This window comes from Xiphophorus hellerii, chromosome 9 (genome assembly GCF_003331165.1).
Source record: "Xiphophorus hellerii strain 12219 chromosome 9, Xiphophorus_hellerii-4.1, whole genome shotgun sequence".
NCBI lineage: Eukaryota > Metazoa > Chordata > Actinopteri > Cyprinodontiformes > Poeciliidae > Xiphophorus > Xiphophorus hellerii.
Genome location: NC_045680.1, coordinates 18,036,008 through 18,054,829, shown reverse-complemented (window position 1 = coordinate 18,054,829; position 18,822 = coordinate 18,036,008). Strand labels below are relative to the sequence as shown.

General features: G+C 37.6%; 1 protein-coding gene across 1 annotated transcript in view; it reads right to left on the bottom strand.

Moving 5' to 3' along the window:
* ell (elongation factor RNA polymerase II) overlaps nucleotides 1-18,600 on the bottom strand; it is a 38,041-nt gene extending 19,441 nt beyond the window's left edge. Inside the window, exons 1-2 of the mRNA XM_032572666.1 lie at nucleotides 18,433-18,600; nucleotides 6,463-6,507 (exon numbers count right to left, since the gene is read on the bottom strand). Of these exons, the coding sequence (XP_032428557.1) occupies nucleotides 6,463-6,507; nucleotides 18,433-18,567 (180 nt within the window). The 5' untranslated portion in view covers nucleotides 18,568-18,600. The remainder of the gene's footprint in view (nucleotides 1-6,462; nucleotides 6,508-18,432) is intronic.
* Nucleotides 18,601-18,822: the final 222 nt, after the last annotated feature.

The following is an 18,822-nucleotide window of genomic DNA, read 5'->3' as shown; positions in this document are numbered from 1 at the left end:
AAGAGGCTCCTCCGCACCAAATGGCTCGGGTTTCACTTGAATAAACATTATAGCTGAACCCACTCTGAGCACGCATACAAAATAAGAGTGAAGTGTCTAGAAAAGAGAGGGATTCTTACTGAAAACCCAAGCTGAAGAGCCCCTTTTAACCCAAAAGCAAGACAGCGTTCCTCTCATGTAGGTGAGCTGTGTAACTGGGCCACCAAAGTCTGTTCGTATATGCGTGTGGGTACCGATGAAATATGATTCAACTGCATAGTGATATTTGTGTAAACTGACACCGATTGTGGCTAAAGAGGTCGCAAAAACAAGGTTTAGCAGTTTGATAATAATTATAATATCTACTACGGTAAAACTTCAACTTAAATTAGATTTCTGATATGTACTGGCAAAAAGAATAAAAAACATTTAGTCAGAATATAACAATGACTTTAACTCCCTTTTTAGCAGCAGCCTGCCAAGATATAATCTAGCTGGAGATGACTGCAATGACTCATTAACGTCTTTCTGAAAAAATAACTTAAAAAGCATAACTTACACATCAGCTTTACGTAAAAAATTGCCAGCCTTTCAGTGTGACCTTTAAAAGCATTCAGACCTGTAAACTGGCAAACCCAGACCCCAGAGTGTGGAAATGGTAAAAACAAAGCAAAGAAAAAAACATGTCTAAGAGCAGCCACTGAAGTGGAGTTTAAAAAGGTCATCTCATGCTTGATAGGACTGGAGAGGAGAAAGAAAAATCACAAAAACACGTACCGGCAGAGATTAAGCTGTAATGGTCATGTTTTTGGAGGTAGGAATCTGGTCTAATAACTTATTATGAAAGCATTGCACAATCTGGTACAAATTATGAGATACATGTATTACCAGATATCACATGTGTGATTCTAAAAAGAGTGAACAGGAAGACAATGTGTCTAACATGACTAAAATTACCAAGAATCAGTGAGTAAAAGTGTAGTAAACATGAACAGACACAATCTGACCTTTCACCTCATGTAACTGCTTTCCTCTAGGGCGATTTAAAATATCTTTGCTGGACATTTAAGCACAACAAGCTTTTAAGTCTTGCAAAGGGAGACAGGGAATCGGAAAATATTTATGTTTTCTATGACTTTGAAGGGTTGTTCTAAAAGGAATCTATCTAGATGCCTCTCAGTATCCAAAGGATCTTATTTTGCCAATTCAGAAAAGCGTTAAAAAAAGATCCTGATTGGTTAACTTTATTAATCTAGCAGAATCTGAAAGCAAACTTCCATTTTTTTAATTTAACAAAATGGTTACACTTTGGAAATCTTGAAAATAAAGCTTCAACCAGCAGATGGTAACTTTCACATTTTTGTTCTCGCTCTAGTCCGGGGTATAAAACTAGGGTCCTCAAAGGCTGGTGTCCAGCAGCTTTCAAATGTGGCTCTGCTTAAACTCAAATCTGAGTCAATTAAATTATTAGCAGGACTCTGTATATCTTCATCTCCTGCTGATGGGGTTATTCAGTACATCTAAACATTGTGGTACACAAGCCCCTGAGAATTGAAGTCTGAGACTCCTGCACTAGTTAGAAGACAGGGAAGAAAAATATACCCTTTCCACCAAGCAGGATTTGCACAATATTTAAAGCTTGCTTCTAATTGGCTTATCAGCCAATTATCACCAATGACTCTTTTCCTCCTAAACCCCAGCTCCAGGTGAGACTTGAAAGCAGACAAACACAACCAACAAAAGGTTTGCCCGTCAATCGGTAAGAAAAAAATCTGCTCAACAAGGTGAGATGTGGATGCAAAAAAAGGTTTTCACCACATGGTGTAATTGTTAATTCCAGCAAAGCTGTTGTTGGAAGCCGTTTTTCCTCTACACCTCCAGGAGAGTTAGGATTCCTCAGTGACTTTCTTCAACAGTTTCAAATCCAAAGTAGGGAAACAACCCAAGCATCCAACGAACTGAGCCAGAACTAAGAGCTTTCCAGTTTCTGAGTGATCTCCTGACTAACAGAGCCGAACCCAATAGCCAAAACACAAGTTCTGAAAAATTAAACAGCTGTGTCTGACTCAGAGAAGGCATCCTCTATTCCCATTCCCTCCTGCCAGTTCTGGCTTGGGCAGCCAACTGATCAAAGATGGTTCCAAAACATTGAATTTTTCCCCTCAGTTGCCGTAGACTTTAAAATTAGACTGCAAGCCCCTTTCTTAAAACTGTTGAGATATCAGTGAACATCTGATAAGACAGATTTTTATTCAGCTTTGATATTTCAAATGTTATTTATTTCAAAATTCCTCTTCTACTCTGTAGAAAGTAGTGTACAGAAGATTTAGATAATATACGTTTTTTATTTCTCTTGTATTTATCTTCTGTGATTACTTACTAAAATCATAAGTAGACTCATTAAAAAAGATACTTCTTGATTTTTTTTAATACACTGTTGCTCTTCTAATTGTTAGTGTTACCGATGCTAAGACATTAACATATGCTGTGTGCAAAACAATCTTAATTTTACAAGCAGCCTTCACTGCATAGCCATTACTTTTATGAAAGATTTATACGGATTCCATACTTTAAATCTTTTCACTCTAAAAGAAATTTGTGAAAGCTTTACCAGAGCTCAGAGAGAGAGAGAGAGAACGTTGTACCAGATGAATGAATCTTACTGAATGAAAAGTGGGATCTTGTGACAGCCAGACCATCTGTTGTATAATTTAGCCACTTTCTCACTTCTTACTGGCATTCTGAACTAGTAGCAACAAATATTTTTCTGGGCAAGCCTGCGGCATCAATAAGATCTTCTGCCAGCATGAATGATGCAGGCAGATGATAAATAAGCTCTGCAACACCGTATCAGCATGTGAAAGGCAGCACTATATGTGCCAAATATGTCACTAGAGGAGGATGCTAAAAGCCAAGTAACGAAGGACTTTCAACATCTTGAAAATGAGATCTAAATCTCAATGGGGTTTACCCGGTTAAGTAAAGGAAATAAAAAAATTTAAAAAACATAGCTTTAACAAAAACAGGTAAAATGAGACTGAATTTTCAGTTCACATTTTCTGAACAGATAGGCTGATTAAAAGAAGAATTAAAAAATAGATGAGGTACAAGAAAATGTTAGCACTTTTTCAGCATGAAGTAGAGGAATCAGAAGATGAAGATATAACTAAGGGATAAAATGTACCTTTCAAGAAAACAGGCTACACTGTTCAGAACTGCAATAAATGTATAATGAATCCCGCCTACAAAACAGTGTCTGTACTGGTGGAAAAGGGCCAACAGCTAGCAAGGAACAGCTTTCCTCCAACAAACACCCTCTTCAAAACTGAAAGCAGGCTTCCCTCCATTAATCTGAATAGTGAAAGCAAGCTTTTGGTAGGCAGATGGTTCATTCAATGTCCTTCCTAGTAATTTTCTCTTTCAAATTGCTTGCATAGTTTCCCCAAAAAAGGATTCCAAAATTGTAAATGGCCCATTCTGCAGGTCTGGTTAACAGTGACTGGCACAACTGGCATTTCACATTTTTTTCGCTTTAGCAGAAATCTGAACCCTTCACTGTAACAGAGCTTCGCAATAAATTAATGCATAACAGAAAAGTTCATTCATTCAAGTAATTCAATTCAAAAAGGAAAAGAAATATATATTACATACTTTTGTTGCACAGAGATTGAGATTTAGAAGTGTTTGATATTTCTGATGATTAAACCTTACAATTTTTACAAAAACGTCAAGAAATTTTAATGCAAGAATGTGGCTCTACTGAAAGGTCGGTCCATGTACTATTCAGTTTATGAAGTTAATAATTGGTCGGGGCTTCTTTGCATGAATTAGTGCATCCATGCAGTACAGCATGGAGACAATGAGCTTGTGGCTCTGCTGAAGAGTTAAAGAAGTCCAGGTTGCTTTAGTAGCAACCTTCAGCACATCTGATGTCCCTCATCTTCCTCTTGATAAAACCCCTGATCAACAGCGAGGTTTAGGTCGGATCAGTTTGCAGCATCTCCATAAAGCTACTCAGCAAATGCAGGCATGTGGAACGGCACACTAACAACTCAGCTTCTTTAGCAAATAATAAAAATATACCACGCTGTGTGTAATGAAGATATATAAACATTCGGGTTTAACTGGATTACAGAAATACATTTACTTCTGGATGGTATTCAAATTAAGTGGGATGCACCTAAAAATCAGCAGGTGGTGTGTGATTGCCAAAAGGTTTAGGTTCTTCTCGTCACTGAACGTAAATATTCAGTTTGTCTCATAGACCCTTTTTTTCCTCCCCACAAGATTTCTTTGCATCTATCCCAATTTATATTCTAACGTAAGGATGAATGTAGAGGTCTAAAAAATAACAAATCCTCATGAGAATGGATCTCAAACATCCCAATTATTCTCATACCAAGTTGTTTGTTTATGTACAAATCAGAAAATGTTACCTGAGCTTCAACGATTTCCTATTACCACACTTAATGACATATGTCAAGGTAAAGTCAAATAATCAGTTGAAAGTAATAGTGTGAGTTAGGCCAATCAGTGCAGGAAATAAAATGTAGCAGAGTAAAATTATACCTTTCCATATATGCAACATCATCGTGTACGGACATGTTAGAAGTTTCTGCAGTTCTTGGAATGAGAGCCACAAGAAGCCTATAATTACAATATTCTGGATGTGGCTGCATTGCCAGCAGAGTGTTTGGATATAGGAAATCACCAGCTGTGCCAGCCAAGAGCATGTCAAAGTAACCTGAACATTTGCAAAACAGAAGAGCAAATAAACCCAGGACCCATGTCAGACTGAGCACGCCCACACACGTTAACCATTTGTTTTGTCTCTTTGTGAATATCGTTACTAGCCAATACAGAAATACTTGCACAACTGTATGGTTAGTTTTCTTGACACATTAGCAGCAACCAGGTGCAGGAATAAGGATGTATTAATACAGTAACATAAAAACCCCCTGTCTAATACATCCATTATCACTTGTCGGTGAGTCAACTTTATGCTTTCACTGACCTGCTTTTAATGCAGAAGAGGAAAGCAAGCAGATGTGTGTTGAGTGAACATAATCCTTGCTTCAGGGTTTAATTATATGAATATTATTTGCCCTTTTCAGTCTGTACAATTAGGTTCTTTTTTTTCCGTGCCAATCATTTTTCTCACTGTGTGAAAACTCTGCATAACTACTCAGATTTCTTCCTAGAGAGTTAAAATAGATTGTATTTCTATAGAAAGTACCACACAGGCAAATAAAACTGCTCCAAAACTAAAATAAATAAATAAAAAAAGACAATCCAGAGAATCCTAGCATTTCTCCAGAGACGGATGCTTCGTGGTCAAATTTCGCAAAGCCCTACAATGACTCCTATAATGGACAGAAACATGAGTATGCTAAGTATGCTGAAAAAAAGGAAAAAGAAAACTCAAAGCTGATCCATCCTTCAGCCCTTATATCCACTGACCAAAGACAACATAGGGAAAAGAACATAAGTCACAAAAATATATGGACACAAACAAAAAAATATATTAAAAACGCATTGATTGGTCAAACTCAAACTTCTGGCCACATTGATTTGAAACCCCATTAAAGTTTAAAACATCTCTGGAAAACATCTCAAATAATCTCAAACTGAAAAGTACAGAAATAACCTATTAATTTGAATATATGGGGGTCGGGTGGTTTTTTTAAGATGTGGGGGAACCATACTCATAAGAGTGCTTTAATATAATTACCTGTTTGAAATACCAGTACACACTAAGTCAAAGTGGATAAGATAAAGATCATCACAGGATAATGATTTAAGTCAAGATGGAAATGATTCACAAAATAAAAGGTTCATCTTGATCTCAGTCCCCAGACCTCAATCCAACAGAAATGTGAGTTTAGCTGAGGGAAAGAAATCAAAGGGGAAGACTGGGGCTGCATTACTAGTGAATATTAAAAAAAAAAATCTCATTTCTTATACTGGGATTCTTTTTCTCACTGAACAAAAGTATGCAAATTAAAGATAAAATCTCTTCCTGTTTGAGGTTATAGCACTGCAATTATAGATTAGTACATTTTAATGTTGCAGTTTTTAATATTGACCATAAATATGGCTAGACCTGCAAACCGAAGGAAAATAAACAGCTTTAAAAAAAAAAGGAATACAATGCAGGCAATAACACACAACAAATAACAGTGAAGCAATAATTTAAGAAAACAATGCGAGCTTCTGTTGCTTTGCTTTCTAAGAAATGAAACACTGGGGAGTGGGTGGACATGAATTTACAGCACTGTGTGTGTGTCGGCATCAAAATGATGAAATCTTAAACTAACCTGCATCTCATGAAGGCTCAAACATGTATTTTGGCACTAATAAATATATTTTAAAAAATCAGCAGGTTAACTGTAATGCCTCCAGAGCAATACCATATAAAGAAACAATGCTTTGTAACACGTGCATGAATGGCTGTGCTGAGGTAGTGAAAGATTGTTTGCTTACCCCTTGGTTTCCATTAAATCTGATGAATGGCTGTTGTGACAGGATCTGCAATAAAGAAACAGAAATTAGTTTAGGCTTTATTTTGACTCGTAAAATATGTTCAACTCAGGCTACATCTCAAAAATCATATTTTCAATTAAATGATTCAATAGCAAAATTTATTACACAAAATTACATCAACTCCTCAACAGTCACTCAATAGCTAAATGAACACACCTGGGCACAGGAGGGGAAAAAAGCCCTGATTGCTGGCATTTTACCAAAATTTCATCAGCTTACATTAAAATCTGTGTCATTACAATTCAAAAATTTCACTAACATAAAGATCCTAAATATGGTTTGGTTTGCAAAGCTGAAACTCAACCAACTACCAGAGCTCTGCAACATTTATTTATTAAATACAGAAAGTGGAGAAGATTGGTCGTAAAGCACATCATCACATAACAAAAATGCCTCACACCAACCATCAGGTACAGTGCTGGAATAGCTGGTTCACAGAGAGTCTTCTGCAGCTACAGCAGCACCTTCCAGTGTAGGGGCAGTTGTGAATGCAGCTAATTAATTTCTGGTCAAAGGTAAGGCCATCTGTGACAACTAAAGCTACACCAGCGCTGGCTCATGCAACAGGTCCAATGTAGCTCATCAGATAAAGAATGAACATTTTCCAATGGTCTAGTCAAAGTCCAAAATTCAAAACAACTGAAAACCTGTGAGGGACCTGGAGAAACCTCAGTGCGAGTCATACTAAAAAAAAGAGCTGATGTACTGGAAATGAATTTACAAGGAAACAATCTCAAGATAATAGTCAAGTCATACAGAACAAATATTTTCAGGCTGATAGAGGTGTTCCTTCAGACCACTGGGTCATAGAGTTTCCTTTGTTTCTCTGGTCACAAGTTTAGATTTGGGCTTAGCTTGTTAAATAATGCAATGACGAATTCAAAAGTAAGATCGTATCTGAATTTAAATGTTACATTAAAATTCAGGCGACCATCTCAAAGACATGGTCGCCTAATTAACCTTATTATTTGGTGAACCTTCACTCTCTGAAGGTATTTTTACACCCATTGCACTAATTTGTCATTCGGTCTTCCAAAGGTTATTGGATGTTCCTTTAGCCAGAAAGGAAGACATTTCTAAAGAGTTGGGGACAAGTTATTTTGCAGCATAAACAGATATGCAGCCATTTGTTACAGATCAAAACAAATGAGAAACCAATGGACCTCTGACTGAGAGGACAAGGAGCATGACCCCATTTTGTACATTAGCAGTTTTGGTTGTACAATACCAGACTTTATCAAGGTAATAAATTTAATCATTCTTCATGAGATGTTTTGCACTGACAGCATAAACATTAAACAATAGTTTAATGTAATGTTGTATAATCTCATACTCTAGATAAAAGCCATAATGTAAAGCCAATAAACATGTCTGAGCAAAGTTTATGTTTTTTCTTAAACAAAGATGATCCTTTCTTGTTTTTCACACAAGTCATCAGGTCTGTATGGGGACAACAACCACAGATCATAAAAGTCTGAAATTCTTCAGGGTTTCCCCTAGAAAACCTGCTAAGCCCAGTGGTACGAGTGGTAGAACAGTTCACTCTGTTTCTGTGTTAAAAATGTAAAACCTGGTGACTAATAATAAATACACTTGGGAAAACCCTGAGTGTCTGGAATTAAGAACATAATTGTTTAAAATGTCACTTTGTTTCATGCATACAGGCAATTATATAATTGTTTATACTAAATGCAACAAAAATATTTAGCAGGATATGAAACAATTTATCTTGAGGATAAAATATTTAAGTCATGATAATGGCATAGCTAAGTGATATGAGATACAGTCTTATAATTATGAGGAAAAATGTTTTTTCAGAAATGGGGTTCCACAATCTATACCAAATTGGGTTTCTAAAATGTCTTGTGAAACAACTACAAAACTTTTCACCCAACCATAAAGGTCATAAGGTTCCTCTAGACGATGCAATATCTAGTACAGTTATTACTCAACTTCACAGTAAAAGCCCAACGTTTTCTGTTGCATCATCCTGACAAAACATACAAATATCTGGACAGTTATCCCACTTGTTTTCAACATTAGTAATTCTCTGCTTAAAGCTGTAAGATAAACCAAATTTCACAATACATTTAAGTTACTTATTTATGAAATGATGTTCATTTGCTTTAACGCCTGATATTTTTGAAGCAACAAAAACACATGAATAAGTATATTACTTTAAAGTAGTAAAACTTGAAAGTAAAATGATTTCATAGAAAATATTTCAATGCTAGGAATAACTAAGAAATTATTAAGAAGGAAAAGATGCACTAAGACACAACAACAAGCATCTCAAGGAAAAGTTTTGTCATTGGCTGCATAAAGTCAAACTAGCAACTATGTGCAAGTACATTTTCAGAAACTCTTAAGATTTAAGTGGAGGTTTAATTGGCAGCTGTGTGGTACATGCTGGACATTATAAAAAACACAGAACCACTTTGTCTGACAACCAGACTAAAAACAACAAAAAAGGGGGGGGGAAGGAAGAAATGCTCTAGTTCACAAGCTTTACAGAAAGAGGCTGTTTCATTTCCTCATGCAATGTGCTCGCTCAGAGCACCAAAACTGACAAAGCACCTCACTATTCCTGAAATTTTAAACATTGCAGGTTTTAGCAATCCCCACCCAACAGTCTCCCCCGCCGCTCTGGTAACACTGCTAACATAGTGCTATCCTCAGCCTGTTCATTTCAATGGGCTGCTGACATGTCACTATTCTCTGGGACCTGAGCCCAGAATGTTCCACAGGGCCAACCTTAGTGACAGAGATTGGGTCCTGATCACCGATCAGGGCTGTGGATGCTCCCAGTCAGAGCCAACCAGCAACAGAGTGAGGATCAGCTTGACAAGGCTCCTCTTTGTTGCCAAGCTCACCGTTCTGAAACTAACCCTGCTTAAAACGTGTTGCCTATTTCACCAACACTTTCTGACTGCATATGCCCGTTATTTTGGAAAAGCAGCTGGCACTATATGAAGGAGGGGAAAAAAAAAAAAAGGGGGACAATCTTGAACCTCAATGTTTTTTCTATAACCATGGTAGAGGAAAAAAACCAATGACTTCAATCATCCCTTTAAGACCCTAACAACAAACAAAACATAAAAAGGACTTCCATAAATGTAATGATTTCTGGCTGTTTTTTTTGTTTAAGTGGAAATAGGCAAACGAATGGCCAGGTCTAAATAGGTATATGAGCTGAAATTATCAGGTATTTATTTAGCATCACTGCCACATTGAGATGTTCAACTTGTCTAAGATTAAAGAAGTGAGGAGCAGTCTGCACTCTACAAGGGTGAAATGACAGTGTCTATATGTTCAGTGAGCATTCATCATTGCTGATTACATCTTTCCACTCTGGCCCTTTAACGTAGCTGAGATTATGAGCCCAAGTAACAGATGTTGGCTTTATTGGGCCCAGTTATTGGTGCTTTTACAGGAGCTGGCTCTTCAACACTACGAAGACATCCTTTGAAGCTTTTCATGTCTTTTACTGATGAATGCATCAGTACGTTTGATCTTGTGCTTCAAATGGAGGCATTACTTTAAGATGTATGCACCCTTTGTAAAAGTAAGATCAGTTTATGTTGCATGTGACACACACACCTCACAAGCTGCTTCTAAAATGACATTTACAAACAGAAACAAGGTAATTTACAAAAAGTAAAAAGATTTTTATTATCTTTACAGTTCTAAAGTTTTTTTAAGGAAAAGGGTGATGCTTTGAAAATATATATATTGAAAGGTGAAAAAAAGTGAGAAAAAAAATGTATATTTTAACAGGATAGACCAGAAAATTTAACATAAACAAACGGTTTCATACACTCTTTGGCCACTTTACTAGGAATACCATATTAGTACTATTTTGGCACCCATTTTGCATTTAAATGTCTTGTTTTTAAGGTGCATAGATTCAACAGGGTGTTGAAAACGCTCTCTTAGGGATTCTGGTTGATTTTGGCAAGAGAGCCCCATGCAGTTGCTGCAGATTTGTCCACGTTGTTCAACTCCTATTACATCACATCCTCAAAAATGCTCTGTTGAACTGATATCTGGTGAAAGCGTAGGTCATTTAAGTACAGCGACCTTCCTGTCATGTACAAAAAAGCAGTTTGAGAAGATGTGATCTTAATGACCTGGTGCATTATCCTGCTGGAAGCCACAGTCAGACAATGGGTACACTGCAGTCTTAAAAGGGATGATCATGGTCACCATCAATTACTTGGGTAGGATGTGGTGCATAAACAATATCTGCCTGGTGCTAATTTACCAGTGTTGTGCATTCAGAAATGGTATTCTGGATACTTTCCCATGGTAGACATTCGAAGATATCTTAACACCCGTTCGTACGACGCGCCACCCATTCACCCAGAACTTGGATCTTTAGTCTCCAGTTGAGCTCCCTGAGCCACGGCCACACAGCTCTACCAGCAGCAATTAGCAAACACCTACAACACGCTTAAGAACGGTTGTAAACGTCATCAATGGAGAAGAATTGTTGTGATGTCGTGATGCAGCTAGAATATTGGAAAGGGTAGGAGGATCTTAAAAAGAGTGACGTCAATTTCAAAGCATCATATTGTTATCAATCTAAGTCAGTTTACCTTTAAGTTGTTTTTGATAAAACATTCTCATATTAATTGAAGGTAACCTAGCTATCTGATTGTTCTATAAAACTGCACTATGTGCCTGGAAGATACATAACTGTCCTCTTTTGCCACTATATGAGATGTACCTAATAAAATGTCTGGTGAGTGTTTAAAGCAGGGGTCTCAAACTGCATTTCTCAAGAGCCAGAGTCCTGTGACTTCAGACGTCTGTTTCAGCACACCTGGCTCCAATATTAGCTCATTAGCAGAGCTCTGTAGAGCTTCACTGCATGCTGGTGAGGCAGTTGGACCATTTGATTCAAGTGTGTAGGACAAGGGTCACATTTAAAAGTTGCAGGACTCCAGCCCTCAAGGACTGCAGCTTGAGAACACTGATTTATCGGAAGAGGAGTGGTACGCAATAATTAGGCTGGTGTGTAACCTTTTCTGTAATCAGCATGAATTGTAATGGCTTTAATACTGCTGCTTCAATCACACTGCACTCACATTTTCTATGTTGACGTTGCAACGTAGAAAATATGCTTTTATTAAACAAGTGGTAGCAGAAGAGCAGTCTTGATGACTTGCATTGATATATACAACTCAGAACACATTTGACCTCAGAACACATTTGACCTTAACCATGTCCTTTTCAGGTTCTGAAAAGTTCTGCAATATTTTCCCCTAAATATTCATTCTCTTGTTGCACTCAGCATTTTTTGTGCTTTTTAGAACAAAGGGGCTGTTGGACTCACTGCTTTTATTCCTGTTTGGCAAGAGCCACTTGCATCATAAACAACAACCTCAGAAAAACGGAGAATGTACCTGTGCAGCTGGGACAAAAGAAAACACCTCGGGCAGGCAAACTCCAAGCTGCTGTTTTTGTCGCAAGACAATACAAAAGCAGCAGCACGCATAAATTCAAAATTAATCAATGATTTCTACAAACTCTTCCACATGCAAATATCGTCAGGAGCAAGAAGCGAGTTCCCTAGTCAGATGTTCCTCTAAAAGAAACACATTATTCCCTTCTATTGTTGCAGAAACAGAGAGGTTTGCTGGAACAAAAAGTAGAATTTAACAATAAATGTGACATTGCAGAGTGCATTAGTGTTGTGAGTTAAGTGTTATTCAAGAACAAGTGTTAAACACACTAATGTAGACTATTTAATACTTATGACATTCTGTTCACTTCTGTAGGGCCTTTATTTCATAAAAACATATTTACCCTCATATGACAGGAAATCCTTTACAACATAGGTATAGCTGAGAATAATGATATAACTCAGGTTAATGGATACTGCAGTGCATCAACCTGCTTTTATATAGTTGTCCACAATCTCAAAAAGCATGTAAATAGATCTAAAAAAAAAAGCCAAACAAACAAACAAAAAAACTTGAAAATATAAGCGATCCAGTATTGTAAGCATTATTTACACTTACTGAATGTCTTTATAAGGATACTGCAAATATCATTGTGATGCATTTGCTGACAAAATGTGAGTTAAAACAGGATGGACCTAAAAAGTATGTCATTAGTTTGAAAACAGTCACAAAAATAACTATGTGTTACATCTGTATTAAAGGTTTTTGTTTTTTTTTTTTACTTAAAGGGACTCTCCTATCTAAAACAAGCAGAGAAAATCCAGCACCATGTTAGAGGGGATTCCATCAAGGTTTTCCAAATTCTGTTTAATTTTATTTTATGCAATCTCTTAGGGCTAATAAAACATTTTTCAGCTGAAGGTTATAGACATACAAAGCTCCAAATTGCTGCTGGTTCTAAGGCAATACGTGTTTGTGGGAACACGTATTGCCAAACGATACAGAAGGTCAGACAGTCTGGTGTGACACTGCGTTGATATGGTCACTTGTAGTAACGCTGTCACAGGACAGAGGAACATCATGACATTTAGTGAGTCATATTTGGCTTTAGTCATTACAGCCGTCCCTGGCACTGACCCGTGATCTGCTGAGATGGAGGAATAAGCATTCCTTAAATAACCATGGTGCTGGCAGACCAACCAAAGTTGGACAACAAAATCCAGATCCATTACTTCGCTCCGATCTCATGAGGGTTGAGACAGGGCATAGATGCCCAGGCCCATAGCTTGCCACGAAAATTAGTTTTTTAAATCAGTAATACAATCTGATGATTCAGGTTTCAACACAAAATATTTACACCAAAAATGTATTCAGACAGACAGGAAAAGAGGAAATGCAAAAAGATCCCATATGCTGGTTGTGCTAATGTTACAACACTGATGTTAGAGAGCAACTTAAAAAAGGTCAATGAAGCTCCTGAAGCTGCAACAGTGAAATGATAAGCCTCCAGGAACACATAAGTTCACACCATCTGTTTAAATATTAGCTTCAAAACACAAACAGCTCACTGACCGTGTTCATAGAGATGAACTTTGTAATGCAAAAAAATGTTTCAGACAACAGCTCAGTCGGCTATTAAACGGTGAAGAAATTAAACAATCCAGTGCAACCTTCCCTGCTGCTGTAGTTCATTGCTAAAGAAAATATTCAGCAAAATGATCAAAAGCACAGAAAGTCTACAGAGCTGCTGTCGAACACATCTGAATTAACTATATCCTTGTTTACTCTGTATTTTTTTCTATGCTTAAGAACCATGCTTGTCTTGAAGCAAACTTTATTTTAGCATAGAATTACATTTTACTTCTCACTTTCATGAATCAAAACTTGATTAATCGCACGGTCCAATTTTCATCTCATCTATTTTTAAAGGTTTTATTTTAAAATAGTGCAATACCCTGTCATTAACTATGTTATAGTTACAGCAAACTGCTGAAAACTTCAGTCAAAACATTAATCAAAAGTAGACTCAGGACATCAAATAGTAGTCTAAAATATCAATATTAAGGTCAGGAGTCTGTCACCAATTCACCTTAGGGTCAGAAGTTTGGCTTCGTATACGATTGATAGTTTGACAAAAATTAATCTAAGCCTTAGTTCACACCGAGTTATTTGTGTTGAATAAACATGTGTATTGCCTAAACATTGGGAGAAGGTTTGCTTGTTTTTGCTTGTGTACACTTCTATAGGGGTCAGTGGTTTTCAGTCTGACATTTTCTACACTCAATTGCTGACACAATTTGGCAGAAATACATTTTGTGCGATCTGTATGAAAGGATGAAGCAACATGTCAACCAGATCACATATTCCAGGCTGCAATACAACAATGCCAGTAATTAGAAAATAATTTAGCTTTGAAAAACTTGCAAATGCCAGTTGATATTTAGCTTCTTTATAGCAAAAAAAAAGTAATCTTGAGCACTGCTGAATCACAGTTTGTTTCTCAATACAATCGACAACAGCTTTCCAAGGCGTTATTAAAAACTCATCCGCTCTCTAGAAACCGTTCTGGATGACGCTGGTAGCAGAATTACTCATTTCCTCACTTGCGTCACACCCGGTTAAAGGAAAAAAAATAATACAAACATGATAAAAAGGAAGAGTGAGTGTTGGGCTCCAAGTCCCACAGCAGGAGCTCCGGTTAACTTTGTCCTCAAATGTGCAGAGAGGAACCCAGCTGATAGTCATGTCTCTTACAGGAAGCACTCATTACACAGACAGCGCCATGGCTGCTGGGTGGATGTTGCGCAACGTCCAGAAACAACATGGAAAATACTCTGAAGCCAATAAGCAAACTGCATAAGCTCTGCACCTGAGCCAGCATTTTACATTTGGCTAGCTTAGATAGGCATAAGCTGAAAATATCTGAAAGAAAAAAAATGTCTTGCTCCGTCAGTGTCTACACAATATATTTAGTCACAGCACAGTGATGCAATTAAGAGTTTAACTCTTTACCTTATCCAACCCGCTGCTGCAGCTGGGTATCAGCCAGCGTTCGGGTTATGACGAAGCTAAAGGCGTGTAAATACCTAAGGAAAAAAATGTCTGAGTCACAATGAAAACAATTGAGGCTGAAGTCTAGGGTGTTGCAAAGAAACATAAGATTAATTTTACTTAGATTGCACATAGCCTCTGTCTAAGTTAGGTGATTAAGTTGGTTGTTATTGATGTTCAGCTAAGCATAAAGGCAAATCCTATGATGCTGTTGGTTTGTCATGCAATACTATAAGTTTGTTATTCTTCAAACGCATTTTAAGCTCTCCTTTATAACTTTTAATTATGCATATTTGTTATAAATGAAATACTCAAATTGTAGTGCGTCTATGTATACCCATATGAAACTTGAATATTTTAAAACAATAACTTATTTGCATTAATTTTCCCATCATCTATAATTGTCATTTACATTCATCTGGAATGCAAACTGAGATCTCATATACCTTTACCAAAGACACTCCTTATACCCAAAAGAAAAGAGTGACTCAAACATAATCCTCCGTTCTCCAGGAGATCTTGCATGTGCTTATTTCCATGCCAATGCTTAAAGCACTCCTAACAAAATAAGCCCTTCATGAACCCATTTGATTATGCAGCAGACTCTATCCAATAAATCCGAGTAAGCGTTTTAAGTGTAATAAGTGGGAAAAGCATAAAGACACGGTTAACCTATAATGAACTTGGCCACGGTGGCTGCAAGACTGCTTATCTGCTTAGGATGAAAATTGCAAACAGGTTCGTCACTTCCTGGTCCGTCTCTCCAGTTTATCAGTCCCTTTCATCTATGGTGTAATATTCTCCTGACAGCTGCACAAAGTTAAACGGCTGACAAACTTGTGTGTCTGCACTGATGAACGCCATCTTCAACAGTCATGCCAGATGATAACCGAAGTGTAGCCGCTTAAACTGACACACAAGCCCCGCAAAGGTTACCGTCAAACCAATACCTGTGATTACATCAGCAATAACAACATCCAGTCAAGTTTGCACCTAATGTACGAGTGACGTAGGACTTAAAGACAGTTTTCCTTAGTAGTGTGTGCTTAAATGTAATCTGAGTTACTTACACAACATTTCCACCAACTGACTATTCAACTGTGAATTTCTCTCCAATAAACTCCTCTTAATTCTCTTCTGCACCACAGAAGTGGTGCCTGGTAAAGTCCTGATTTCTCGGTTAATTTTATGTTTGCAGCCATGATTATTTCATCCATTAATTGATACTCAAAAGTTCAATTTCAACAGAAATTAGCCTGTTTGTTCAGAGTTAAACTTCTAGGCAGTCATACAGTGGTTTGGTATTTTTCACAGTTTTGAGTTGGATTCAGTGTCGGCCGTTTAATACTTATATACTGTATATTTTGCAAGATACTTAACAGACCTTTTTCTTTTAGTTCAAATGACCCTTCACATTATTTTGAAGTATGAAGAATGCTATATTGTTGAGGAGTTATAGTTATTTTCCTACCAGTAGTTTGAATCATTATGAACTATGAAGGAAAACTGTACTGGCACAGCAAGATTTTTTTTCACTGGCCGCCACTGTTGACTAGAATGATGATTGCTGGGGTCTGCAACCTGCAGCTCTGGAGCCACATGCAGCTCTTAAGTTCCTCCACAGTAGCTTTTTATAACTTTTCACCCAGAGTATATAGAACTGAACCGCGTTTCTAAATGTACAGGGTTTGTCTTTTGTCGCCATGTTTAAATATGTTTTGCTGTTAGAATGTATTCATTCTCTTGCTATAATGGTTTAATGGATTTTCTCTGTTCTAAAACCTAAAAATGGACATACAATGTTGAAACCTTAACCATAAAAAGCAAAACGAATAAATAAACAGTAGGCTTGTTTGAAGGATTATGTGTAATTTAGTTTGAGAAGGGGAAAAAATGGCTCTTTGAATTGTGGATGTTGCCACCCTCTGGTACAGGCTGTTCTACAAATGAAATCTGACCATTTTTAGATTTCCCTTATCCTTTCCACAAACTGCTTCCATGTGCGCTACTAAAGCCAAATTTTCCTGAAACCCTACGGTCTGTTTTTACATGATTTGAATGTTTTACTGCTGCCTTACAAAGTTCAGATCATTTGGATGAGTAACATTATCCAAATAAATATAAATAAGAACTCTGCCCTCCTAGTTGCCAAATGTGATATCACAACAGGCATGTGTGTGGAAGCTTGTTTCTGGGTAGAGTAGATTTTAACTTGATTGAAATACAATTGATTAAAAAATAAACTAACAATTACATTGTGTTCTATAGGCAACAAACCAGAGCTAGAGAGAATTTCATTGATTTTACATAAAAAGTGTGGCAAGTAGTTTTAAAAGCATAAAACTGAAACAGAAGTTTGTGTTTCAGGCGTGAAATGGTTCTCTGCATCTCCAAAGAAAAATAAAGTTTCACATTCTTAGCGAACACAAACACTTGTGTAATGCAACTGAGAGAAAATCCCTCTTACTAAAACCCAGTTTACCTGTTCCAGTTTATCTGTTTTGGTTTATCAGCTGCAGTCTTGCTGTAGACAGCCACTGAAGCTGGAGATAAGGCCCTTTCCTCCTGCCCTGTCAGGTTTTCCCTGTCAAATATTTATAGAAGCTGAAACATTAGATGGCCACAAACAGACTTAAAGCTCTGGGCACAGAAAGTCCAGCGAGCAAGAAGAAGCTATAAGCGCAATGGCTGTAGATTATTTGAAAGCCAATGTTGATATGTATAAAACAAAATAAAACCAGAAATTTTAAGTTTGACGCAATTTTTAGGCTGAGATGAGTACGTGAGCATTTACTGGAACTGAGGGGGTTGGGAAATGAAATAGACACTACTCGCATGAATGTTGGCTGTTCTCTCATAATTATTCACGGCGTCGTCATTTGCCTGTCAACCCAATTCACACTTTCCCCTGACATTACTTTATAAGAAGGCGTTAGTTCAGAACAGGCGATTTAAAGCTCCAACCCTCGCTGCTTCCAGGCAGTCGCAGGCTAGTTCTGCTAGCAAAGGTCTGCCAAAACATTTCTTTGCAGCTCAACAAAGTTTCTGGAAGCATCGACACATGACAGCCCAGATTCTCCCCTGGTTGTCAGATTAATTCCCAACTCATGTTGGGACGAATTAAGTAAAAAAACTGTTGCGCAAACCAATGAAATAACCATTGAGGCTCTTGTGTTGAAAAGCAGCGAGCTTGATAAATGCAAGACTACGGTCAGTGTGAAGTAAGAAAAAAAAAAAAAAAAAAAAGCCTCGCTACAACATTTCCAACTCAAAACAAGACAGACTTTGTAAACCAGGCTGCAGTGTTTCAGCTTTGAAGGCAGCGGCAGACAGAGCGGTGACTGACCTCCCTCTGCCTGCCTGCCTGCCTGCCTCTGTGTCTGTCACTGCCTACAGGAAAAGAGTTCAGACCCGAACCAGAATGGCGCGCCGCTACGGAGAACAAAATTACCTTGCTGCTCCGAAAGCCTTCAAGCGCCCTCAGCGCGCTGTCAGTGAGTTTAACGTGAAAGACGGTGACATTGCTGCCGTTGCTCACTCTTCCACAGGACAGTCCGTAGCACTGCTCCTCCTTCAGCGCCGCCATCTTACCCACCGTTCCCACACTCTGTCGTAAACCGAGAAGTCCCGTTGCTTTTCATTGAATATTCAGTGGCTGGTCACTGATGAAGTCACTGCTCTGCGAGGAAGCCAGTGCAGTTACATTTACTATAACCGTATGCTTTCGTGTAACAAAGTGTCTGTTATTAAGTTAAATTAAAGAAATTTTATGTAGAATATATATCTTTCTGATAACTGTCGAAATAAATACTTTTTCCTCATTGTTGCGACATTATTGTAA